This window comes from Lepidochelys kempii, chromosome 15 (assembly GCF_965140285.1).
Source record: "Lepidochelys kempii isolate rLepKem1 chromosome 15, rLepKem1.hap1, whole genome shotgun sequence".
In the NCBI taxonomy this organism is placed as follows: domain Eukaryota; kingdom Metazoa; phylum Chordata; order Testudines; family Cheloniidae; genus Lepidochelys; species Lepidochelys kempii.
Window position 1 is genome coordinate 778,529 of NC_136394.1, and position 23,590 is coordinate 802,118.

The following is a 23,590-nucleotide window of genomic DNA, read 5'->3' on the forward strand; positions in this document are numbered from 1 at the left end:
AGCCGAGCGCCCCGAGGCGCCCCGCCCGACGCCCCGCGGAGCCCAGAGGCCGGTATTCTTCCAGCGCCCGCCCGCCCCCCCGCGGAGCCCAGAGGCCGGTATTCTTCCAGCGCCCGCCCGCCCGCGCCGCGCCCCGCGGAGCCCAGAGGCCGGTATTCTTCCAGCGCCCGCCCGCCCGCCCCGCGGAGCCCAGAGGCCGGTATTCTTCCAGCGCCCGCCCGCCCGCGCCGCGCCCCGCGGAGCCCAGAGGCCGGTATTCTTCCAGCGCCCGCCCGCCCGCCCCGCGGAGCCCAGAGGCCGGTATTCTTCCAGCGCCCGCCCGCCCGCGCCGCGCCCCGCGGAGCCCAGAGGCCGGTATTCTTCCAGCGCCCGCCCGCCCGCGCCGCGCCCCGCGGAGCCCAGAGGCCGGTATTCTTCCAGCGCCCGCCCGCCCGCGCCGCGCCCCGCGGAGCCCAGAGGCCGGTATTCTTCCAGCGCCCGCCCGCCCCCCCGCGGAGCCCAGAGGCCGGTATTCTTCCAGCGCCCGCCCGCCCGCGCCGCGCCCCGCGGAGCCCAGAGGCCGGTATTCTTCCAGCGCCCGCCCGCCCGCCCCGCGGAGCCCAGAGGCCGGTATTCTTCCAGCGCCCGCCCGCCCGCCCCGCGGAGCCCAGAGGCCGGTATTCTTCCAGCGCCCGCCCGCCCGCGCCGCGCCCCGCGGAGCCCAGAGGCCGGTATTCTTCCAGCGCCCGCCCGCCCGCGCCGCGCCCCGCGGAGCCCAGAGGCCGGTATTCTTCCAGCGCCCGCCCGCCCGCGCCGCGCCCCGCGGAGCCCAGAGGCCGGTATTCTTCCAGCGCCCGCCCGCCCGCGCCGCGGAGCCCAGAGGCCGGTATTCTTCCAGCGCCCGCCCGCCCGCGCCGCGGAGCCCAGAGGCCGGTATTCTTCCAGCGCCCGCCCGCGCCAGTCGCGCGGACCCCAGAGACCCGGCTCGCGAAGCGCCGCCCGACGCGCGGCCCGGGCAAACAGCCGCTGCCCCAGCCTGGCAGAGAGCTTGGGCGGGGCCCGGGGAGGGGAGGCCCGGGGAGCGAACCCACCTGCCCCCGGGCGGCCTCCGTTACCGCCTTCGTCGCTGCCCGCTACCACGGCAACCGCACAGGCCCCTCCCCTCCGCTGTGCGGAGCGAACCATCTGTCCCCTGTCGGGGGGTAGCCGTGCCCGTCTGTGCCCACAGACTCAGCGAGGAGGCCGGCGGCACCTTGAACGAACCGATTGATTTGGTGGGTAAAAGCCCCCCGCTCCAGATGCGCGGCTGGACCTTACAGGTGCAGACAGCCAGGTACACCTGGCCACTGGAAGGTCAGGAGCGCTCCCAGCGCCTTCCCCCACAAGACACCGTCACGAGAGTACCCCCCTGGTTCCCTCCGTGGAACATTCCGAGTCCACCCCCCTCGCTCCCTCTGAAGTACACTCCGCCGTCTTGCTGGAAACAAGCCCTATTCCCCCCCCCCGGTGACAGGAGCCCGATGAGTTGCGCGCGCATCATTTCCGACTGTACCAACCCCGACTGGTATCGCTGGGCTGCGGGCACCCCTCTCTCCGTCCCCAGAGTAGAACATTCCAACTGGGCTACCCGCGCAGCCTCCACAGCCTGCTTCCTGGCCCGGCCTATGTTTTCGACGTCAGCGAGCCCGACCGCGCTGCGCGCGCAGCCCGCGGGGGTCGCCGCCATTTTGTGCGCGGCGGTGTCGGTCACGGAGCGGCTCGGCCCTTGCCGCCCCAGGACAAGCACAGGCTGCCGCGGGCTGCTGAGGCGGCACCATGCCGGCCGGTCCGGTGCAGGCGCTGCCGCCCGCGCAGCCAGCGCCGCAAGAAGGCAAACAGGTACCGGGCTGTCCGGGGCGGGCCGAGGAGGCGGGCCCGGCGAGCCGGGGCCCGGCGAGGAGGGAAGGCCCGCGCGCTCCAGCCGGCCGGGTCCCCAGCGCGGCCCCGGGCTCCCCGCGGGTCCCGAGCAGGCAGCTCCCAGCATGCAAAGCGGCGCGGTGCATGCTGGGAGAGGTAGTTTCCTTGGGCACCAGGAGCCGGTGATCCGAGCAGGCTGTCAAGCTAAGCAGGGCCTGCCCCGGTCAGGGCTGGGATGGGGGACCCGGCCCTCTCCCTCCGACAGGGAACCCCCACGCGGGGCCGTGGTCAGCGCCCGCTCAGCCTGTAAGGGCAGAAGGTCTGTCTCGTCCGATCTGCACAGCGCAGGCCACAGCACCTCGCCCACCCACTCCTGTAATAGGCCCCTCACCTCCGGCTGAGTGACTGAAGGCCTCAAATGATGGTTTAAAGACGTCAAGTGACAGGGAATTCACCATTGACACTAGTTTAAAGCTGCGAGAGATCTGTGCGCCATGCTGCAGAGAGAGGCGAGAAAGCCCCAGGGTCGCTGCCAATCTGACCTGGGGGAAAATCCCTTCACAACCCCAAATATGTCAATCAGGCTAGTGGTCCCTAAGCTTCTGATGGTCCCTCCCCTCCCCCCCCAGCAGGGGTGGGGTAAGGGGGCCACAGCTGGGGTGGATCTTGGGCTGGACCAAGGCAGGAGTGGAGCCACAGCTGGGCTGCAGTGGGGGCCGGGTGCAACTCTGCTGCCAGCCTCTGCCCGGGCTGGAGCGGAGCTGCGGGTGGGAAGGGGCTGTGTGGCAGTCCCTTCCTTCCCCCCTGTGAGGGCTGGGCTGGCCCTGCTACAAACCCCTGCAACGTTCCCCGGTGCCCTCCTAGGGGAAGCACTCCGCTCACTGGGGACCTCTGAGAGACCCTGAGCATGTGGGCAAGACCCACCAGCCAGACACCTGGGAAAGAATTCTCTGTAGTAGTCAGAGCCCTCCCCATCTAGTGTCCTATCTCCAGCTATTCGCAATATTTACTGCTAGCAGTTACAAATTGGCTATATGCCATTGTAGGCAGTCTCATCGTACCATCCCCTCAATAAGTTTATCAGGTCAGTCTTGATGCCAATTTAGTTTTTTGTCCCAATGCTCTGCTAGGGGGCGCTGTGCTGAGGTGTGCTCAGCAGGGGCTCTGACCCCTGTGTGCTGCAGGGAGTGTTGCAAGACTGTGGGTGTGTAGGGGTGCTGATCTCTGTCAGCACAGAGCGTTAGGGTGCAAGGCATGAATAAAACTCAGTCTCTGCCTCGCTTGTGGGTATTAAAAGCTCCCGGGCTCTCTTTGCTTGAGCCCTGTGTCCTGGAGCACTGCCATTTCTGGTCTCGATGTCCCAGCTCCCTGAGTTCTTTGTGGAGTTTTAATGCATAACATCTTCCTTATTTCTTATCTTAAACTTTTATCTAGGTTTGCTGTGCTCTGTTAAACAGCTACTGTCTTCTTCTAGAGAGGCAGTGTGGTCTAGAATCTACAGCACTGGGGTATAGGAGACTTGGATTCCATTCCTGGCTTGCTGGGTAACCTTGAGCAAGTCACTTCACTGCCCTGTACCTCAGTTTCTCTATTTGTAAAAGGGAGATAATGATACCAACCTCCTTTGTAACGTGCTTTGAGATCTACTCATGAAAATCACTATATGAGGTAGCTACTCTGCCTTCGAACTGGCTGCATTTCAGCACTGTGTGAAGTGAGTTATCTCAAGGTTTCTCACAGTGCTTGGCAAACTAAACAGGGAATTGCTTCACCCACCGCTAAAATGCAACCCCTGAAGGCAGAAGCTGTTGAACAGCTCACTACAACCCAACTTGATGCTAGTTCAGGACAGAATGCTAAAAAGAAGAGTTTATCCACTGGAAACTGAAGGAGGAACAGGGGACAGAATTGTAGTATACAAATTGGAATTTGCCAGGAAATCTGGATTTATGAAAAGCTTACAATTGCTTGGGCTGTTGGCTCTGTACTGGAGGAAGAGGGAGAATATCACCTACAGAATCTCCTATCCAAGTACTGATCTGTACTATCTTTGCTTAGCTAGTTATGGCTGCACAAAGTGTAGAGTGATTTGATATTCAGAAGAGGGGATCTGCAAACATCGCAGAGCCTTATGTTTGACTGAAGGGAGAGAGAAATTCATTCTGGTGCTTACAGTTCTGGAAAAAAAATCTCTGACTCAAATTACTTAAAGCTTAATTCTCATTGTAAAGGTTTTATTTTTCTAGGTTGGTAAAATTCTGTTCTTGCTTTCTGTTCCTGCACAGCTGACAGTGTGGACTAAGGAGTTTCACTTCGGTCAATTTTGGAAGACAGTGATTGGTTGCTCTTAAGAATTTTTTTTCCTACCTGCCCATTTGCATACCTCTACAGGCAGCTGGTTCCCACATTCTTATATTCATCTTGTGCCTAAGCTCCCCACAGACACCTGCAACTCCTTATGAGTCAGTCAACCAGCTAGGCAAGCAAAAAATGCTGCATTTGTGTCTGAGCCAGAATTTTTTCAGTGAAAGGCTCATGGTGGTGCAGCTGTGATGGCCTCTCTTGCTTTGCTTTGAATCCAAATGAAGAAGTCTGAGGCTTGGAATCCTTTCTCCTTGAAGGCAGAAGGGTCTGTTACATCCTGTTACAGCAAGGCTTGATACCCTAGCACTGAGATTACTCACAAAGACCCTAAAAGTATTAGCAAAAGCAAAATCCAAGTGATTCCCTACAGTGCATCCAGTTGAGATGCAGTGGCCCAGGTCATTTGGTTCTTTTTCTAACCTGGAATTTGTGACAAACATGGAAAAAAGTTCTCTAGCTCCTTCTTGATGTAATTCCCACCTGGAAGCTGCCATTAGCATAGCAGAAAGCAAGGTTGCCCAGTCAAGACCACATAAAGGTGATTTTCAAGGCCACAGGTCTTCAAGATGTTCTCTCATCCCACTGTGTGGGATGGGCTAAAGTTACTGTTACTCAAACTGGTCCCATGAGCAAGATACCGTCCAGACCATTTTTTCCTCACTCATTCATCCCCCATTGGGCTCAGTGCAGTTCCATCCCCTGACATATTCTGTCTAGCCCAAGGAGTCCTTATGGTGGTGAGAGGATTCTCACAGCCTGGTATTCCCCTGGATGATCCATGTTCTTCTCCTGCCATGTGGGTAGAGCAGTATCTTTTTCTCTACCCCAAGCAGGGCTTCCCATAACCAGAAGACAGCTGAAGATTGCATGAAATCCACTAATGATCTTGTCATGCCAATCTAATTAACCTGTGAAATGCTCAGATACTTATGTGATGGGTGCTGCTATATAACCCTAAAATAGACACCAAAACTGTTCACCTGGCATTCAACATCCCAGGCTGACCAGAACTAACTCTGATGAATAGAAGCTGTCCCAGTGTTGCTAAGAAATAGAAAATACTGCGGGATGCCAGAAGTAGATTCTTTTGCCACTCGAGTAAATTAGAAAGTTACCAAATTGTTTAGCAGGTTCAGGAAGCCACGGGTGCATGCAGTGGATGCTGCCTATATGAGATGGGCAGGGAGCTTGAAATACGGATTTCTGCCCTTTCCAAAGATGGAATATTTGTTAAACTTACCACTCCAATGTGACTTTGGGAGACTTGATGTTCCAACTTCCTGCTCCTAACCAGAAGCTTAAAATCATCTGTCTAGTTGTCCCATTCCTTCTGCCTCCGAATTCTTTCCCTCCCCGACCATGCACCAAAAAAATATTTCCTTAGCATTTTGGAGACTAAGTGGCACGTCCTTTTGTGATACAGAATTATCAGATTTTTCTCCCTGGGATGACTAGTGTCTAGTAGACATCCAGTTTTCTTCACAGCCTGTAAAGGGTGTAGGCAGCTCTCTGTGCTGTTTGGACAAATACATTTCTCTAAACATGGGCCCATTTGCTTGAAAGACCTGTAAGATTGAGTCAGAGTTGCATTTTGGGTTGTCGGCTTGAGTCTTCTAACGTCAAATTCTTGTTCTCAGGGCAACAGGAAGGAAAGTAGAAGGGTTTATAGCAGTCTTTTATTCCCGTATCACATGATTTATTTAGGCTCTATCCATCTGAAACCATTTTCACCCTGCAGTCCCTCCATAGTCTACTCTAGAGTACTAATGTTTTTAAGTCTCCTTGTTCCTCCCTTTTGAGTCTATGACCACTCTCCCCCTACACTTTGTTTTTCTAATACAGCTTTGCTTTGGCAGTTTTTCCTTTGCTCAAGCATATTGGAGAGAGATCTGTCCACTCCAGTAAATAACTGCTTCAGGTCTTCCACAAGGATAAAGCAGTTCTCAGGAAGAGTTCCAGGGATTGTGCTCAAGTTAAGGTCTTTCTTTCATATCAGTCAGGAAATTGACTTATAAGCTTTGGTTCGTTTCTTACAGAAGGACTTTTGGCACAGTTTGGAGAGGGTCAAAACCCTTAAGTCTCATTTACATGGAATTCATTCAGATTTTAGCTCCTTATTTGGGGTCTGAAAGTGTCTCCAAAAAGTTTCAAAGCTTCTAGATCTGCTCTAGCTAGATGGTCAAAGTCCTGTATTCTGTATATGATGTTGGGACTTCTCCCCCAGCAGCACTTAAAGCCCACTCTACTGGACTGGTTTCAGAGGAACAGCTGTGTTAGTCTGTATTCGCAAAAAGAAAGGGAGTACTTGTGGCACCTTAGAGACTAACCAATTTATTTGAGCATGAGCTTTCGTGAGCTACAGCTCACTTCATCAGATGTTTACCGTGGAAACTGCAGCAGACTTTATATACACACAGAAATCATGAAACAATACCTCCTCCCACCCCACTGTCCTGCTGGTAATAGCTTATCTAAAGTGATCAACAGGTGGGCCATTTCCAGCACAAATCTACTGGACTGTGGGCTGAAAGGGAAAGGGCTTCAGTGAGAATTGTTTAAGGCTGCCACCTGGTGGCCGTTCTTATGTCTTGAGGCACTGTTCCTTTGATGTGTTATCCTCTGCAGCAGATGCCCTAGGCAGGTTGGTGCTCAGTATTGTTGCTTGGTAAAGAGCAGGGGAGCCAGTGGATGCTGTTACTTGGAGCCTAATGGTTCAAATTGTTGAATGAGTAGGAGCAAAAAGGAAAAATCACTTTATCAGTAACCTGAATTTGTTCAACAGAGCTTTTGACAATCCAGCATTTGACCCTTTCAGGCTTTTAATAATACCTTGCTGTTCTATAGAGCTTTCTATTAGCAGATGTCAATGTGGCTTCAAAGGAGGTAAGTATCATTATTCTAGTTTATAAATGGAGAAACTGCGGCACTGGGGGGTGAGGTAACTTGCCCATGGTCACCCAGCAGGCCAATATCAGAGCTGGGAATAGAACCCAATCTCCTGAATCACAGTCCAGTGGCTACTACTTGACACTGCTAATTGGTCTCTGTCTCCCAAGCTCAAACAGCAAAAGGAAACCTGTTGATCCAGATTTGCTGTGCTTTGTCTCAGAACCTGATTAACAGATGATGAAAATCTCCCTTTCTGTTATCACCAGCTTTGATCTTGTTTGCTATAATTTAATATCCTGACAAGCTGATTGCAAATTCTACAGTGAAGAGAGATGCTTCCATACCTCATCTTATCTCCATGTAACCACTATGTACTGGGTGGCAGGACTGTTGTTTTGGTTAAATGAGGTGGTAATATGGTAAGATTGTAGAAAAAGCTCTCATTTGATCTTACTGCAGCCAGAAGATGAGCCAAAAGAGGAAGCGGCACCAGCCAAACCTGTTGTGGGAATTATTTACCCTCCTCCAGAAGTCAGGAATATTGTGGACAAGACTGCCAGCTTTGTAGCCAGGTAAGTAACACTAGATTGGGCTCTCCATTTCATGGGATTTTTCAGGCCTTCTTGGGAATGCCACTCACTGCACTGATCCAGAAACTGGAGCAGGTCTCTATGTTAATTGGCATCAGAATGTGCTGTTCAGTTGGTGGGGCTGGGGAATGTTTTTGTGCTGCCTTGCAAAATTATAATGAAAATTTACCAGTTGAGGTGCAAAATCTACTTGCTTGTCTTTGCCACAAGGAGGATGGTAGACAAAAACAAGATTTTGTTTCTCTGTCAAAAATTACACCCTCAAGGTAAGCTGGTGAGTAAAATTTGCTAAGGGTGCTTTAGCAGTTTGCATAATTGTCTTTATGGTAGATCACTCCCTGTTCTGAAAGAGAACTTGGTACATTCCAGGATTCTAACAAAAATGAGAGACTAGTGCCCTCTCGAGAGATCAAATTAACTAGAGGTTCAGTGACCATATTACTTTGAACATCTTTTTCAATCTGCAGACCAAATTATAAGGTTTATAGAATGTCAAGAACAGACGTACCTGCCTCTTCCTTGTTGGGGTGTGAGGGTAATTTCCTATACTTACCAGTATATGGTTCTGTAAACTGAGTCAGTTGGTATGAAATGAGTCTACTAGAAGGGCATGCAGAGTTTTTGGGGTCTTAGTTTAACAAGTTTTTAAAAATTGAAATGAGATCTAGGTCTACTTGAATCATTGTTCTAAATGCTGACACTCCTTGGTGCAGTACTTCTGGTGTAAACAGAACTAGTGCTAAGCATGATCGTGTGTGCTTGGTGGGGTGAATAAATGTAACTAGTGAGAATTGTTTAGGTTGTGATGGTAACGGAAGTAACTTTCTTCTGCCCCCTCTTTCCATTCTACCTGCTGCCCAAGAAGTTTGCATATGGTGGGCCCATTATGCTAGCCTGTGCTCCTGTAGATAAGCATCCTACTACACTTCCCATTATTGTGGTGCAGTAGAAAGCAAATAGCGTAGGGCTCCAGCACAGAAGCACGTTACATGGAAGTGATATTTGGTAGCGTGGGGAGGAAGACCACGTTCGTCCTCCGAGGGGAAGAGGGAAGTTGGTGCATCAACATTACTTTTAGTAATTGTGAAGAAAATGGGTTTTTTACTTCAGTGTTGATGCTGACTCTTCTCAACCTGCTCTCCCCCCCCCCCCCCCCACAGAAATGGTCCAGAGTTTGAAGCACGAATCCGTCAGAATGAAATAAACAACCCCAAGTTCAATTTCTTGAATCCCAACGATCCCTACCATGCATACTACCGGCACAAAGTCAGTGAGTTCAAAGAGGGCAAGGCACAGGAGCCTTCAGCTGCCATCCCCAAGGTCATGCAACAGCAGCAAAGTGCTCAGCAACAGCTTCCCCAGAAGGTAAATGGTTCATGTCTGTTAGCCAGGAGTTGGCTCATAAGGTGTCAGTTCTGATCTTGGTCTTTCAACCTCCTTGCTCAAACAAGCTGTGGGTTTGTTCTGTGTGTTCTCATTTTCACAATGGAAATCAACACTGAGAGACTTTGAACTCTAAGTGCCTAGGCCTCTTCCTTTTGGGACACATAATGTATGCCCCTCGGTGCTCAGGGGTCATATGTCCTGAAACTTGACAAAGCTGGGAAGCCTGCTTGTATCTCAAAGAAAGGTAATTTGCTGCAGGTATTGATCACAATTGAATGCTGGTTTGACTAGGAATATTCCTGATTGGGGATTGATGTGATCGCTAGTCTTGTATATATCTAGAATATCCTGTCAGAAGTAAATTGCTTGACAGCACCCTGCAATCAGTGCAAGATTTTGCTGGGCTTGTGGTATGCATTGTTAATTCCAAGGAGGTTGTTCCAAGACTGTTTTCTCCAGTTATGTTGGCTTCTCAGCAACATTTTGTACTCCATACTTTGAGATAATCTGACGTAGTAGGGACCTAGGTCAGGTATGCATTAGCTGACAAGGCCACTTGCTGAACCTACCTGCTTCGTGTACTCTGTACAGTCAGTGATCAGATGTTTTGTAGTTATGTCTGTTAGGAGATTACAGCTACATCCCATTTCTGCTTCCAGCTATGTTTTGTGTCTGAGTAAGCTTTTGTCATCTTTTTGCAGTGGGCCTATTTAAATGACTCACTCATGAACTATATTATGTTACTACCTTTTCCCTTCTTTGCAGTTATGGCACCAGAGATGTTAGTGATTTTTTTTCCCTTCAGTTAATAAAAGCCAAACAGTTACTTAGGAGGAGTAAGTAATGGCTTTCAAGGGTGCAATTAGTGAGCTGTCCGAATTTCCCTCTGTAGGTACAGGCTCAGGTGATCCAGGAGACAGTCGTTCCAAAAGAGCCACCTCCAGAGTTTGAGTTCATCGCAGATCCTCCCTCAATCTCAGCTTTCGACTTGGATGTGGTGAAGCTTACTGCACAGTTCGTAGCTCGGAATGGCCGGCAGTTCCTGACTCAGCTGATGCAGAAAGAGCAGAGGAATTACCAGTTTGACTTCCTGCGCCCACAGCATAGCCTTTTTAACTACTTCACCAAACTGGTTGAGCAGTATACCAAGGTACTCTCTGGGCTTCTGTCTCTTCTTCTGAAAGCATTATTTCAGCATTATGAAATAGCCAGTCTAGAAAGAAAGAAAAATTTCTTCTAGCTGTCCTCTTTTAAATACCTGTCTTTGAGTATAGGGAGAGGATGTTTTCTTCATTGTCAGAAAAAGGTGTACGGTGCCTAACACTGAGAGCCTAAACTTGATTTGGATGTTCTGAGTGCTACTGTAATGCAGATAAAAGTTGTCCCTTTATAGCAAGAGAAGCAGGTGAAATGGCCGAGTGTGAGAATACTATACCTGAGTATTGGTGATAGCTAAAAATAGGGTAACAACAGGAGAAATGGAGCTTAGCTTCAGGGGATCTGGTCATAAGATTCATTTTTGTCTAGTGCAGAAAAAAGATAATTATGACAGCTTCCTTAATTATGAACCAGTTTATATGATCTCCTGAAAATGTGTTTCAGATCTTGATCCCGCCTAAAGGCCTACTTATCAAACTCAAGAAGGAGGCTGAAAACCCTAGAGAAGTCCTGGATCAGGTAACTTACGACTAATTTCCACAAAACTGCTGAAGCTGTCTTGTTCTGAATTATTTCTAGTTTTGAGCTCAGCATCTTTCTAATTATTGACATCACATGTAAGCACAACGAGAATAAAGTGTGGGAACTGGGTATTTCAAACAGTTTTTCAAGCATGGGGAAATAAGCTGGTCTGATCAACCACTTGTGTAGCACACTTTGTCTTAGACCTGGGGGAATTCTGCACCAAAAAAATTAAAATCTGTGCACAATATTTTAAAATTCTGCTAATTTTATTTGTCAAAATAACACTCTATGATCACGTTAGTTTCAGTTATTTTGGTAATTTATTTCAAAATACCTGTCAGCAAGTATGTCCGTAACAATACAGACACACAAAAATTCCCCTCGGAGTAAAGAGTTAAACCTCTATGACAACCCACTTCCTCTTTCTCTGCCCCCTCCCCCCTAGAGCTCAGCCAGGGGGCCGGACACTTTCCCCCTCTCCCCCCCCCCCCCCCGAGCCCGACCAGAGGGCACCGTGGCCCAGATACTCATGCTCTCTACACCCCCCACTCTCCCAAGCCTTGTTGCAGGCACCCTAGGCCCAGACATTCACCCTCTACCCCCCCAGAGGTCAGCTGTGGGCCCCCCGCTGGCCCAGATACTCATACTCTCACCCCCTACCCTCCTAAGCCTAGGGATCCAGAGGGAGAAACAGCCTCATGCTGGGTCCTGGACATGCAGAGTTTCCTGCGTGCTGCCATCTCCTTCCTTCAGAGCATTCTGGGAACTGCAACTGCTGGGAATCCTCCAGTTCCCTCCCCTCCCCCCAGCCTTGTCTTCCATTTGTAAGCTGGGCTCTGCCAGGTTCAGTGGCCCTTACTGGCGGCCAACATCTCTGCAGTCCATTTCTGGCGGCTGGGGGGGAAAGGAAGGAAATTCTGCATGCACAACATTAATTTATGCAAAATTCTGCATTGCACAGTGGTGCAGAATTTGCCCAGGAGTAATGTCTTCATGAAGCTGTACTGCGTAAAGCATTTTCCCATCCCAAAGAGTTTACAATCTAAGATCTCAGTTGCTACTTGTAGGTTTCTTAATATACAGTACCTTAAATCTTTAAAAATTAAAGTTTTCCTCTATCAGACTATATTTTCAGTTTGGAACATGACTGCGTGTTTGTGAGAAGTATGTCAAACATTTCCAGGTGTGAACCTGTCAGGTTTGAGATCTCACTATTCTTAATCTAAAAAGTTTGACATCTGCACAGTGCCGAACCTGCAGCCCATACTCAAGCAAACCACTCCTTGAAGGCAGTGGGAGTTTTGCCTGGTTGCTGCAGGATCAGATTCAATTTCTAAATTTTGAATTAACTGACTTCCAAGGGGTGCCCATGTGGCTGCCCTGGAGGCACTGACTATGTTGGGTCTTACATATTTCGGAGAATAGAGGTGAACACTTGTGGGTGTTTTGACTTTTTTTATGGTTCCTAATGGGTTGTCCTTTGTATACTGTGACATGCTTCCCACTTCTGTGACTCAGTGCTTTATGCCTCCTTGTGCAGGTGTGCTACAGAGTGGAGTGGGCCAAGTTCCAGGAACGAGAGAGAAAGAAGGAAGAGGAGGAGAAGGAGAAGGAACGTGTTGCTTATGCCCAGATTGATTGGCATGACTTTGTTGTTGTGGAAACAGTGGACTTCCAGCCCAATGAACAAGGTAGGAAAACTAAGTGACACAACCGCTCTGTGACTTGGCTTCTGTTTCGTGGGGATAATACGTGCCTCTTGAGAGCTGCTGGAAAATGCTGTCAGTAAAAAAATATTAGATGGGTGCAAGGTAGAAGCATATGATGTCCCTTTTAAAATATGAACTGAAAAACTTTATATCTGCTGAGTTCAGCTCCTGTTTCTTCTGCAGATAGTGATGTCACTGATACTTAATCAGTACTGCTTTCTTTGTGACTAGCAGCTTCCAGTGTCATCAACTGTTCCACTGAAAACCAAGATCCCTGAACTCCATTGCTGCATTAGCACCCCATTGTGGTAGCTGCTTCCCTTTCTTTGCTGCCTTCAGTCTGTGTCATCACATATCTTCATGTTGGCATTTAGATCAGTCTTATCCCTAGCCTTTCCCTTCTATATGCCTTTGCTCCCACGAGCCCATCAATACAACAATCTGATCCCACCCCACCCCTGTTAGTTTCATTAAAGGGGATTGGTGCCTGTGTTTCTTTGTTGCAGGGAACTTTCCTCCTCCCACCACTCCTGAGGAGCTGGGGGCTCGCATACTGATCCAGGAGCGCTATGAGAAGTTTGGTGAAAGTGAGGAAGTGGAGATGGAGGTAGAGTCAGATGAAGAAGATGAAAAGCAAGAGAAGACCGAGGAGACCCCATCTCAACTAGACCAAGACACGCAAGTGCAGGATATGGATGAGGTAAGTAGCTGGTGTGATAAAGAGTACTTTCATTGATAGGACTTTAACGTGGCTTATGGGGCTCTGCAAGCTCTGACTTCATAGAGTCCCTGTGCTGCTTAGTGTTCAATGACCGTTATCCCTAAAAATGAGCTCAATCTTGGCCCATTAATCTGTTGGCTAGAAACCCTTCTCATCCATTGAACCAATGAGGAGGACTGTGTTTGCATGTTCTCTAACAAAGTACAATCTCCATGAGAGAATTCCAGGAATGTTGCTGTAGAGAGAACCTAAAAGATTTTGTCATATTAAATAGATCACTTTTCATTGTACAGTTGACACATTCAGAAGCCCCTGAGATGTTTACTTGTTGTCAAACTACTAACTTAGCTGCCTTAAGGGAGAAGAGATGAGAAAGGACTATGGTTAGGGCCCTACCAAATTCACAGGCATTAAAAATGAGTAAAGGACCATGAAATTGGGTCTCCCCCCCGTGAAATCTGCTTGTTTATGTGCTTTTACTCTATACTAGACAGATTTCATGGGGGGAGACCAGTGTTTCTCAAATTGGGGGTCCTGACCCAAAAGGGAGCTGCAGAGGGGGTCACAGTCTTGTTTTAGGGGTGTCGCAGTATTGCCACTTTTACTTCTGCACCACCATCAGAGCTGGGCAGCCGGAGAGCGGCAGCTGTCGGCCGGGCACCCGGCTCTGAAGGCGGCGCCCCACCAGCAGCAGCGCAGAAGTAAGGGTGGCAACGCCCTACCATGCCACCTTACTTCTGCGCCACTGCTGGCGGTGACTCTGCCCTCAGCGCGGGGCTCCCGGCCAGCAGCCGCCGCTCTCCAGCTGCCCGGCTCTGAAGGCAGCACCCCGCCAGCAGCAGCAGCGCAGAAGGAAGAGTGTTGATACTGTACCAGGCCATGCTTAGTTCTGCCCGGCTGCTGGCGGTGGTTCTGCCCTCAGTGCGGGGCTCCCGGCCAGCAGCCGCCGCTCTCCAGCTGCCCGGCTCTGAAGGCAGCGCCCCGCCAGCAGCAGCAGCGCAGAAGGAAGAGTGTCGATACTGTACCAGGCCACGCTTAGTTCTACCCGGCTGCTGGCGGTGACTCTGCCCTCAGCGCGGGGCTCCCGGCCAGCAGCCGCCGCTCTCCAGCTGCCCGGCTCTGAAGGCAGCGCCCCGCCAGCAGCAGCAGCGCAGAAGTAAGGTTAGCAGTACTGCAGCCCCCGCTACAATAACCTTGCAACCTAACCACCCCACAACTCCTTTTTGGGTCAGGACCCCTACGATTACAACACTGTGAAATTTCAGATTTAAATAGGTGAAATTTATGATTTTTTTTAAAATCCTATGACCGGGACATTGACCAAAATGGACCATGAATTTGATAGGGCCCTAGCTATGGTAAACCGTAGCCCCCTGGTGCCAGAACTAAAGATGAGAGATACAATTATTTAGAGAAAAATGGGGTACCTGGTTCCCCCTTTGGGCAATGATTAGATTCTCCACTCTCCTTAAATTACAGCAACATTAGTGCTGGCACGCTCGCTGCTATTTTAAAAATCCCCGTAGAAGCATAGTGCAGACTGCTTGATTGCAGTGTGCTGATCTCTGACCCTTGCATTTTTCTGAATGAGGTGTGGTCCCATGGCACAACCTGCTAATAAAGATATTTCACGTGGCTTGAGGTTTCCCATGGAGAAACTGTCAACAAATGAAAAATGAGACGCTTAGGTATGCAAAGAAGAAAGCCCGTTTCACTTCTGTAACGTGTACTCTTGAGCCAAGATTGTTTCAGTCATGGAGTGACTGCACAAGCTCTGTTCACTTGATGCATAGATTTTTGCCCTATACAACTTTCAGTGCTGTTGCTGCATATTCTGTGTTCTAAGATATTTGATCTCCTGTTAATAAGTTGTAGGCATTGTTTTAATTTTAAGGGCTCAGATGACGAAGATGAGAGTCAGAAAGTTCCACCTCCTCCTGAGACCCCGATGCCACCACCTCTTCCTCCAACTCCAGATCAGGTCATTGTGCGGAAAGACTACGATCCCAAAGGTAAACTAGAGTTTGGTGACAATGAGCAATTTAATTTCTTACTGAATAGTCACACAAGAACTTACTTCTAAGATGTGCAGTCAAGTTAGGCATTTTTAACAATGGTTTTGTTCCTTCAGCCTCCAAGCCATTACCACCAGCACCAGCCCCAGACGAATATCTTGTGTCTCCCATCACTGGAGAGAAGATTCCTGCCAGTAAAATGCAAGAACACATGCGAATCGGCCTTCTGGATCCCCGCTGGCTGGAGCAGCGGGATCGGTCTATCCGTGAGAAACAGAGTGATGACGAGGTCTATGCCCCAGGTTAGTCTGGTGCCCCTCACAAGCCTCCAAGACTTACTCATTTAAAAACCCAGTACACAGTTTAAATCTAATTTAGTCATGTCAAACTGATCTGTATCAATGGGGACTTTGACATATCTTGAAATGGTGATTTGTGTACTGTGCTGGTTTAGTATACATATTCTGATAGCCATCAAGAACACTGAAGCTTTCCTGTAGACATTGTTCTGCGCCCACCTTATTAACTGAAGTTCACTCTTTAGTAACAGTGGTATTGGACCCATTGGTACTGAAAATATTCTGTGAAACAAAAGGGATTAGAGCAGTGGTTCTCAATCTGTGGCCTGTGGGCCGCTTGCAGCCCAGTCAGCACACAAATGCGGCCCATGTGACATCCTCTGGGCCATACAGGTAGTATATATATATTGTGCGGATGCAGCCCACATAACATACACTGAGCTGCATATGAGGCCCACAGTAGTAAATAGGTTGAGAACCACTGGATCAGAGAATTAAGCAGGACTCTGAGTTCTGTTTTGTCATATGAGAGAAAATGTCTAACATCATTTTTCCCCGACCTCTGCCTGTCTGCAGGTTTGGATATTGAGAGCAGCTTGAAACAGCTGGCTGAGCGCCGTACTGATATCTTTGGTGTGGAAGAGACTGCTATCGGTAAAAAGATTGGAGAAGAGGAGATCCAGAAACCAGAGGAAAAGGTGCGGTGCAAATCCTGCTGTAACCTCGCCGCCTGCTGTCCTTAACCTGTAGAAATGGGAGTCTCGAGGGGCTTGTTCTTGCTGTGAAACAGCAGCCCTCACTTATCTGCTAATCTGATCAAAATTTTGACAGTCTGATACGTTCTTCTGATTTCCAGGTGACCTGGGATGGCCACTCTGGCAGTATGGCCCGCACACAGCAGGCTGCTCAAGCCAATATCACCCTCCAAGAGCAGATCGAGGCTATCCATAAGGCCAAGGGGCTGGTGCCAGAAGATGACAGCAAGGAGAAGATTGGTCCCAGCAAGCCCAATGAGATTCCCCAGCCTCCACCTCTCTCGGCAGCATCGAATCCCCCATCTAATGCTCCCCCAATTGCATCTGTGCCACGCCCTCCATCGGTAAGCATTCTTACTGTCCAGGACAAACAGCTGCTTTGATGCTAAATTGGAAGTAGGTTTTACTGCTGCTGAAATGGGTCATGGTAGGGTGCTGCTTGGAAACGGGAATAGCAAGTTAAGAGATCAGTGTGCCAAATTAGCTCTAAACCATAAAATGGATCCTAGAAGTAAGTTTAAAATATATTCAAAATGGAAAACACGTTAGGAAGGAGTTTTCCAGCAGCTGAGGTATTGTAAAGAGGAGATGTTGAACTGGAGAGGAGAGAAATTCAGACAGTGACAAATGGGAGAGGAAGGAAGTGTGGACTGGGGAGTCGCTCAGAGGGACAGGAAGGTGAACTAGATTAAAGGGTGAGAGCCAAGGTGGGAAGTGAAAGTAGTAATCTTAGGCAGAGGTGTAGGCACGAGAAATGGTGGTAAAGGTGTGCAGCTCACTCAGTCAGCCCCACTGAAGTTGTCCTGATGTTTGAGGTTGGCAGCATTCTGCTCATGTGGCTCTGTTCAAAGAGCTTCTGTTTCTGAGCCTACTCTTTTTTTTTTTTTTTTTTTTTTTTTTAATGGCTGTGCAGTGTGGCTCCTGAGTGTGGAGGGGGGGAAAGTAACTACTGACTTTTGCTGCTACTGAGGCTTCTATACCCAATCCCAAACTTCCTGGGAATTTGGAAGAACGGCAGTAGCAACTAAAAGTACACACACCCCCACCCACTAAGCTTATATTCCTAAAACTGACCAGCCAAAAGATTCAGAATGTGACACTCTGCGGCTGTTGATCAGCTCTTGTGACCAGTATAAGAAACTGAATCCCTGAGTGCCTGGAGCTGCACCTGGTAATAAATGTCTTCTTTCTAGATGCCGCCTCCTGTTCGCACCACTGTTGTTTCTGCAGTTCCTGTCATGCCTCGTCCCCCTATGACTTCTGTGGTCCGTATACCCCCAGGCTCTGTCATCGCAGCCCCCATGCCACCAATAATACATGCCCCACGCATCAATGTTGTCCCGATGCCGCCATCTGGTCCCCCCATGATGGCCCCTCGCCCACCTCCCATGATAGTACCAACAGGTCAGTGAGTCGAATAATTTTTCAGTGTAATTGCTCCTGGAAGATGCTTATATGAATATCCCTACTCTCTGGTGGGCCATCCCAGTGAAAATTAAAGCTCTGTGGCACTTTCTGAATGAGGATAGACCCAAGTGACCTGGCCTGCATTTCTTGTCATTAAAATCCGTTCTAACTTCCAACCCTGTGGATGAGCTATTGCTGAGTGAATAATGGCTGTATTAACTGCCTCTTACTGCAAGCACAGTGCGGGAGGTAATATCTTGTGTTGGACCAACCTCTGTTGGTGAGAGAGACGAACTGTCAAGCTTACACAAAGCTCTTTGGGTCAGGCCAAAAAAAGAGCTCTGTATAAGCTCGTCTCTCTCACCAACTGAAGTTGGTCCAATAGAAGATATTCTCTTACCCACCTTCGCTCTCTAATATCCTGGGACTGATACAGCTACAACACTCTAATTACTGCAGTAACTTACCAGCCTCTAATTAGAGTACCTTTCAGACCAACTGTACGTTGAGGTCTGTGCTTCTGTTGACGTGTGTGACTGGGACCTTTTACTTTTCCACATGAGCCACAAAAATATGTGCTGTTTATTGGCTCCCCCGGTCTCTTCCCCACATGGGAAGGCCTTCATGTAGCATCATATGTTGCATGTTACCACTAAGTACATTAATTTCCCCCTTGTCTAGTGGTGTTTCCTTTAGGGTCTGTGCCAGTCTACTGCAGAAACGTGTTAAGGGAACTGTTCTTGAATGTCATGTGTAGATGTATATGTAGCTGTTTTTTTTCCCCTCCTATTTCAGCATTTGTCCCAGCCCCTCCTGTGGCTCCAGTCCCTGCCCCAGCACCAATGCCTCCTCACCCCCCACCACCCATGGAGGATGAACCTGTGTCTAAGAAACCGAAAAGTGAGGACAGCCTGATGCCAGAGGAGGAGTTCCTGCGCAGGAACAAGGTATATAATTTGAGTAGCACCATAGTCCAACCGCTCGCTGTGCATTGCCGGGAACTCTGACCACACTGGAGTATTCAGTCTCTCCCCAAAAGAGGCCATCTCCTCTAAAATGGAACCTGAATCAGGAGGGCAGCTGGCAGGCACAAGTGCCCCATGAGAAATTGACTGTGTCTCTAGGAAGTAGCTCCTTCCTGTCACTCTGCCTAGAGCAATTGAGTGAATTTAAATTTGCCTGAAAAGTTTTGATTGTTTACAAAAACTTAAGACTTCCTCCCCAGGAGAGAAAGACAGCATGGGGAAGTCAATCTTAAGGAAAGGCTAAGTATGCAGAGTGGTTTTTAGTAGTTCTCCAGTTAACACACACATGGTAAAGACCTATTAAAGTGTGTCCACTTCCCTACAAGGAAGGAAATGTCCCCAGATCAAGGAGACTTGGCTATTAAACTGAGTTATAATTCCTTCCCCTTGTCGGTCACTCATTGAATCTTCTCTGAAAATGAGTTGTAAATTCTTCAGGGTAGTGAATACTATTGTCCTGTACTTGTACAGCACAATAGGGGCCCTTTGTGGTAAGTGTGTGCATGCATACAGTACAGTTAATGCTGTTTGTAGAAGGACCTTGGTAGTGTTCCCCATGTCACTTGAGTCAAACCACCCAATGAACAGCCAGAAGTTAATAAGGAATAACTGGGGGGAGAGGGGGCAGACCAAACTCTTAACTGACTTTTGACAAAATAACTTGCCAAGTGAGAGTAATGAAGCAAATAAAACAATTAATGTTGACTCCCTAGTAACAGGGAATTGAAAGGTGCAAGTTGGCGGCACCCAAAGGAACAGCAAAGTGGTTGCCTCTTGTCACCACATCTGTCTCTATGCATAAAGGACCATCTGTGTGTGTAACTACGTTTAATTTTTTTCCTAGGGTCCAGTCACAGTTAAAGTTCAGGTTCCCAACATGCAGGACAAGACTGAATGGAAACTGAATGGCCAGGTGCTGGTGTTCACCCTTCCGCTCTCGGATCAGGTAAATGGCTTGTTAACCTGGCCTTAACTCCTGCTATTCCATTGCTAGGAGAACAGCAGCTAAACTACCTGGCTGAGGCTGTAAACTCTGGACTCTCCCCACATTGCAACTGTGTACAGTTTGTGAGGGAGGGAGGTGGGTGGAGCTGCCCACTTGTGCTGTGGCCTGGGCACTGGAGGGACTGAGCGCTCTCTGCTTGTTCTTAGGTCTCTGTTATAAAGGTTAAGATCCACGAGGCCACAGGGATGCCAGCAGGGAAACAGAAGCTGCAGTATGAGGTGAGTATGTGACAGTGTTAACCCTTCAAATGGTGCCTTGCTGCTTCCCTGCACTTTTTCTGTACAAAAAAAATTTGTAAGGCCCTGAAAGCTGCCTCACTCTGCCTCTTGTGTGCACGCAGTACAGGGCAATCTTTAATTACATCACTCAGAGTTTGGGCAGAGGCCCTTTCCCATTCAGTGCACAGGCTGGATGGCAGACGGTGAATGAGAGAGATTCTGTGGATTTGCTCTCATCTTTTCACCACTGCAGTATAAATCTGTTGAAGCCAATGGGCTTTCTGTGAATTTACACTGGTGTAACTAAGCTGATTTGAGCCCTCTGTGTGTATTGGTGTTGAACACTGTACCATATAGTATGTACTCATTGAAGTAGCTTCTTCAGAGCCCTGCTGCTTTGAGTGTATTCTTGTGTGCACTGAATGAGACTGTCTCCCTCTCCTTTCTCATCTTTACTCCAAAGACTGTGTACATGTTGAGTTACAGGGTTTGCCCATGAAAATTCCACAACTCATGCACATGTATGTGCAGAACATCAAAATATTGAGAAACTTTAAAAAAAAAAAAACACTACTACAAAGTATAATCATGCATGAAGTAGGATTTTAAAGCCATTGTAACCCCGACAACTCTAGAGAGACTTTTGCTAGAACACCAAAAGGAACATATCCCCACCAAATTTCGGCCTTTCCTGCCAAGGCTGTAGAGCTATTTAAAAAAGAGGGGAAAATAAAACAAACTCCTTTCTTTTATAATGGCAGATATGTATATTCTCTCTCACACGATACGTAGGTTCTGAAACCAGTGACATTTCTGCTCTAATCTTTCAAAAAATTCACTTTTGGGCAAAACCTAAGTCTGTTAAACTTCACCCTGAAAAAGAGTAAACATTTGTCTCTGCACTCTAGCCGCAATGTGGAAATACTGTGACAGCACTGAAGCCTAACTCTTACTATCCAGCTCCTCCACCTCATCCTTCTCTCTGGGAGACTGGGATCCCTCCTCTGTACACCGAACCACCCTAGATCCCTCCTAGTTTAGTAGTGAATTTCCTGATTGCCCAGATAGTTGAATATTTCTGGAGGGAGCACTGAGATCTCCTGTTTCTTGCAGGGCATTTTCATCAAGGACTCCAACTCTCTGGCATACTACAACATGATAAGTGGCTCTGTGATTCACTTGGCACTCAAAGAAAGAGGAGGCAGAAAGAAGTAGGAGTCAGGGTGCCTACAGCTGTCAGAAGCTCTGCTCTTTGTGTGAACCCGAGGACTAGAATCCTGCAGCTTCTGGGGACACTGACAAGCTGAAACATCAACCATGTGTTACTTACTAATCCCCCCACTTCAGAGCTATTGACTGTATTTTGGTCCTTAGTCCTGTATCCAAAAATCAGACCGTTACAGAGCTGGAGAGAATTCATATCGCCCAGACAAAGCCATGTAAACGTTGTGACGTTGCGTATAATTTCACAGCTCTTGTGACACTGCTAGAATGCTGGTCTTAATGATCACTATTTTCATTTAATTCCCTACAGCAGCAGTGGCAGCATTTCAGTTTGAGGTCTTGTCTGGATTGGACTTTTAAAATCCATCTTCATTTTGCAGCAGGGTTTGTGATGACACAGGGAATATCACCTGCCTGACTAAAACGTTAGCCTTTTCACTTAATCTTTTTTGTATTTGAGAACTCCTTTATTTAGTATAATAAAGCCCTTGCTCCTTCTCTCTGAAATGTACATGTAAGAATCTCCTGCAGTAATTGTCTTTGGATTTTATCCTTCTTCAGAATAACTATACTTTGCTGCTGGTTTTGATAAAGAGGCTCTGAGATTGTGTTTCTGATCATCCTGTACAGTATGTGACTTATTTTAATAAAATTCTGATCTCAGTGGGGAATCTCAGCAGTGACTTCATTTCCTAGTTGTGGATGTCCTCTATATTGAGACCTACCCAACTCTGTAGCACTCCTACACTTATCCCAAAAGGCTTTTGAGCAACTTATATGCAAGCACTTAAGGTCTTTTCAACATAGAGCTTATTTGAGCCCACTGTGTACTTCCGGGAGAGTATATCTGTCTGTGTCATTGGATCCTTCAGTCAGTTGTTGTCTGGTGCTTCAGGAGATCTTCATTGTTCGATAGCGATGATTTTAAAAGCTCAGAATTTACTATCTATTGCTCAGACATCTTAAAAAAACAAAACTAGCCATGTCCTGTAAGTCTTTTTTTTTTTTTTTTTTTTTTTTTTAAATATGAAAGAATTCTTTTCTTAGAGGTGGCAGCATGAGGAAAGAGACTTGTCTTTTCATGCCCATTACATCAGGGGTCAAGGACAACCTAGGACATGCTCCCAGTCCACAAAGGGGTGGACAAGAGCAGATGATATTGCTGTAGAAAGTGGGCATGGCCAGAGCCCAACAGTGGTAGCTGGTAGCACTCCAGGCCCATGGAAGCCAGCAGTTACTGGTGGCCAACTACTCTTCAGCTGGCCATGTGTGGCTGAGAAAATAGAGCAGAATGGTAGTGAGCTGGATGCACTAGACTAGACCAATGTGACCTATGCCATAGGGGAGGGACCTGTGTTCATGGCTGCTGAAAGCCAGGCGGAATGTAGTGTTGGGCATTATGGATGGAGGTGCTTCTTGCTCCTATCTGGGAGGAATATGGTGCTGACTTCCTTTTTAAAAAGGCAAAACAAGAAGACCATAGTTCGGTGCCTGGTCAGTAACCAATTACGGGTGTCTCAGATCTTCAGTGTTTGGGGAAAGCAGAGCGCAGTACCCCAGGTCACAGAACTGCAGGGGTGGCATACTCAGGAAGAGAGCATTAGGTGGGGTCTGATGGGCCTAGATTTGGGTGTTAAAACAACTGGCATAGCCAGGGGGTGGGGTTTACCCCAGAATCAACCAACAGACACTGGTATAACTCACTCTGGGGTTTTTAATCTACAACCCTGTACAGTCTTACTCATTACAGATTTGGAGAGTCAACTCTATGAAACCCATTTTCAGCTTGGGGGGTCAGGGGATTAAGGTCTGGTGGGAATTATGTCCTTATGAAGCTGTGACTAACACAGCAGGCGGGGAGTGTCTGGGCAGAGGAATGAAGAAGCTCCTGTCTTTCCTTAATGGTGTTTGCCATCTGATGGTCTGACCACCCCTAAATCCCACTGAAGTTCTGGGGACTGATCATGCCTAGGGGTCTTGCAGGGTCCTTGGCTAGTCTGGAAACAGAAGTGTGTCCAAGAATGCTTTACTCCATCTACACCTGGCAAGGAGATTACACCCACGCCTGTTGGCTGAGGACCTTGCCATGTGTGATCTACACCTTCCGGTTACCGCCATGCTGGATTGTTTCAATATGTGCTTTCTGGGACTACCACTGGGAAACCTCCAAGCAGTGCAGAACATGGCTGCCTCCTCACTCTTATGCAGGGAGTGTGAGACCTGGATGCTCTGGACTTCCCTGGCTTCTGATTCTTTTCCAGGTGCACTTCAAAGTGTTGGCTTTGATCTAGAAAGCCTTTTATGGCTTCCATCTTGGTGACCCCCTCTCCCTGCATGCTCCATCCCAGCTGTTGAGAAGTACTCTAGCACTGAGATTGACCTCCCCTGTGTTTTTGCCTGGAGCAGTGTTTATAGTGGAAGGCC

At 48.4% G+C, this 23,590-nt stretch overlaps 1 protein-coding gene across 1 annotated transcript; it reads left to right on the forward strand.

Annotated features, from left to right (window-relative positions):
• Window positions 1-1,664: 1,664 nt before the first annotated feature.
• Window positions 1,665-21,829, forward strand: SF3A1 (splicing factor 3a subunit 1). Its single transcript, XM_073312775.1, has 16 exons — window positions 1,665-1,857; window positions 7,588-7,700; window positions 8,879-9,083; window positions 9,997-10,254; window positions 10,707-10,781; window positions 12,328-12,478; window positions 13,003-13,196; window positions 15,112-15,229; window positions 15,349-15,534; window positions 16,108-16,229; window positions 16,388-16,630; window positions 17,480-17,690; window positions 18,489-18,640; window positions 19,563-19,664; window positions 19,871-19,942; window positions 21,056-21,829. Exons 1-16 carry the CDS (start codon window positions 1,795-1,797, stop codon window positions 21,155-21,157), a joined length of 2,367 nt encoding a protein of 788 aa, XP_073168876.1. The 5' UTR covers window positions 1,665-1,794; the 3' UTR covers window positions 21,158-21,829.
• The last annotated feature ends 1,761 nt before the right edge of the window (window positions 21,830-23,590 follow it).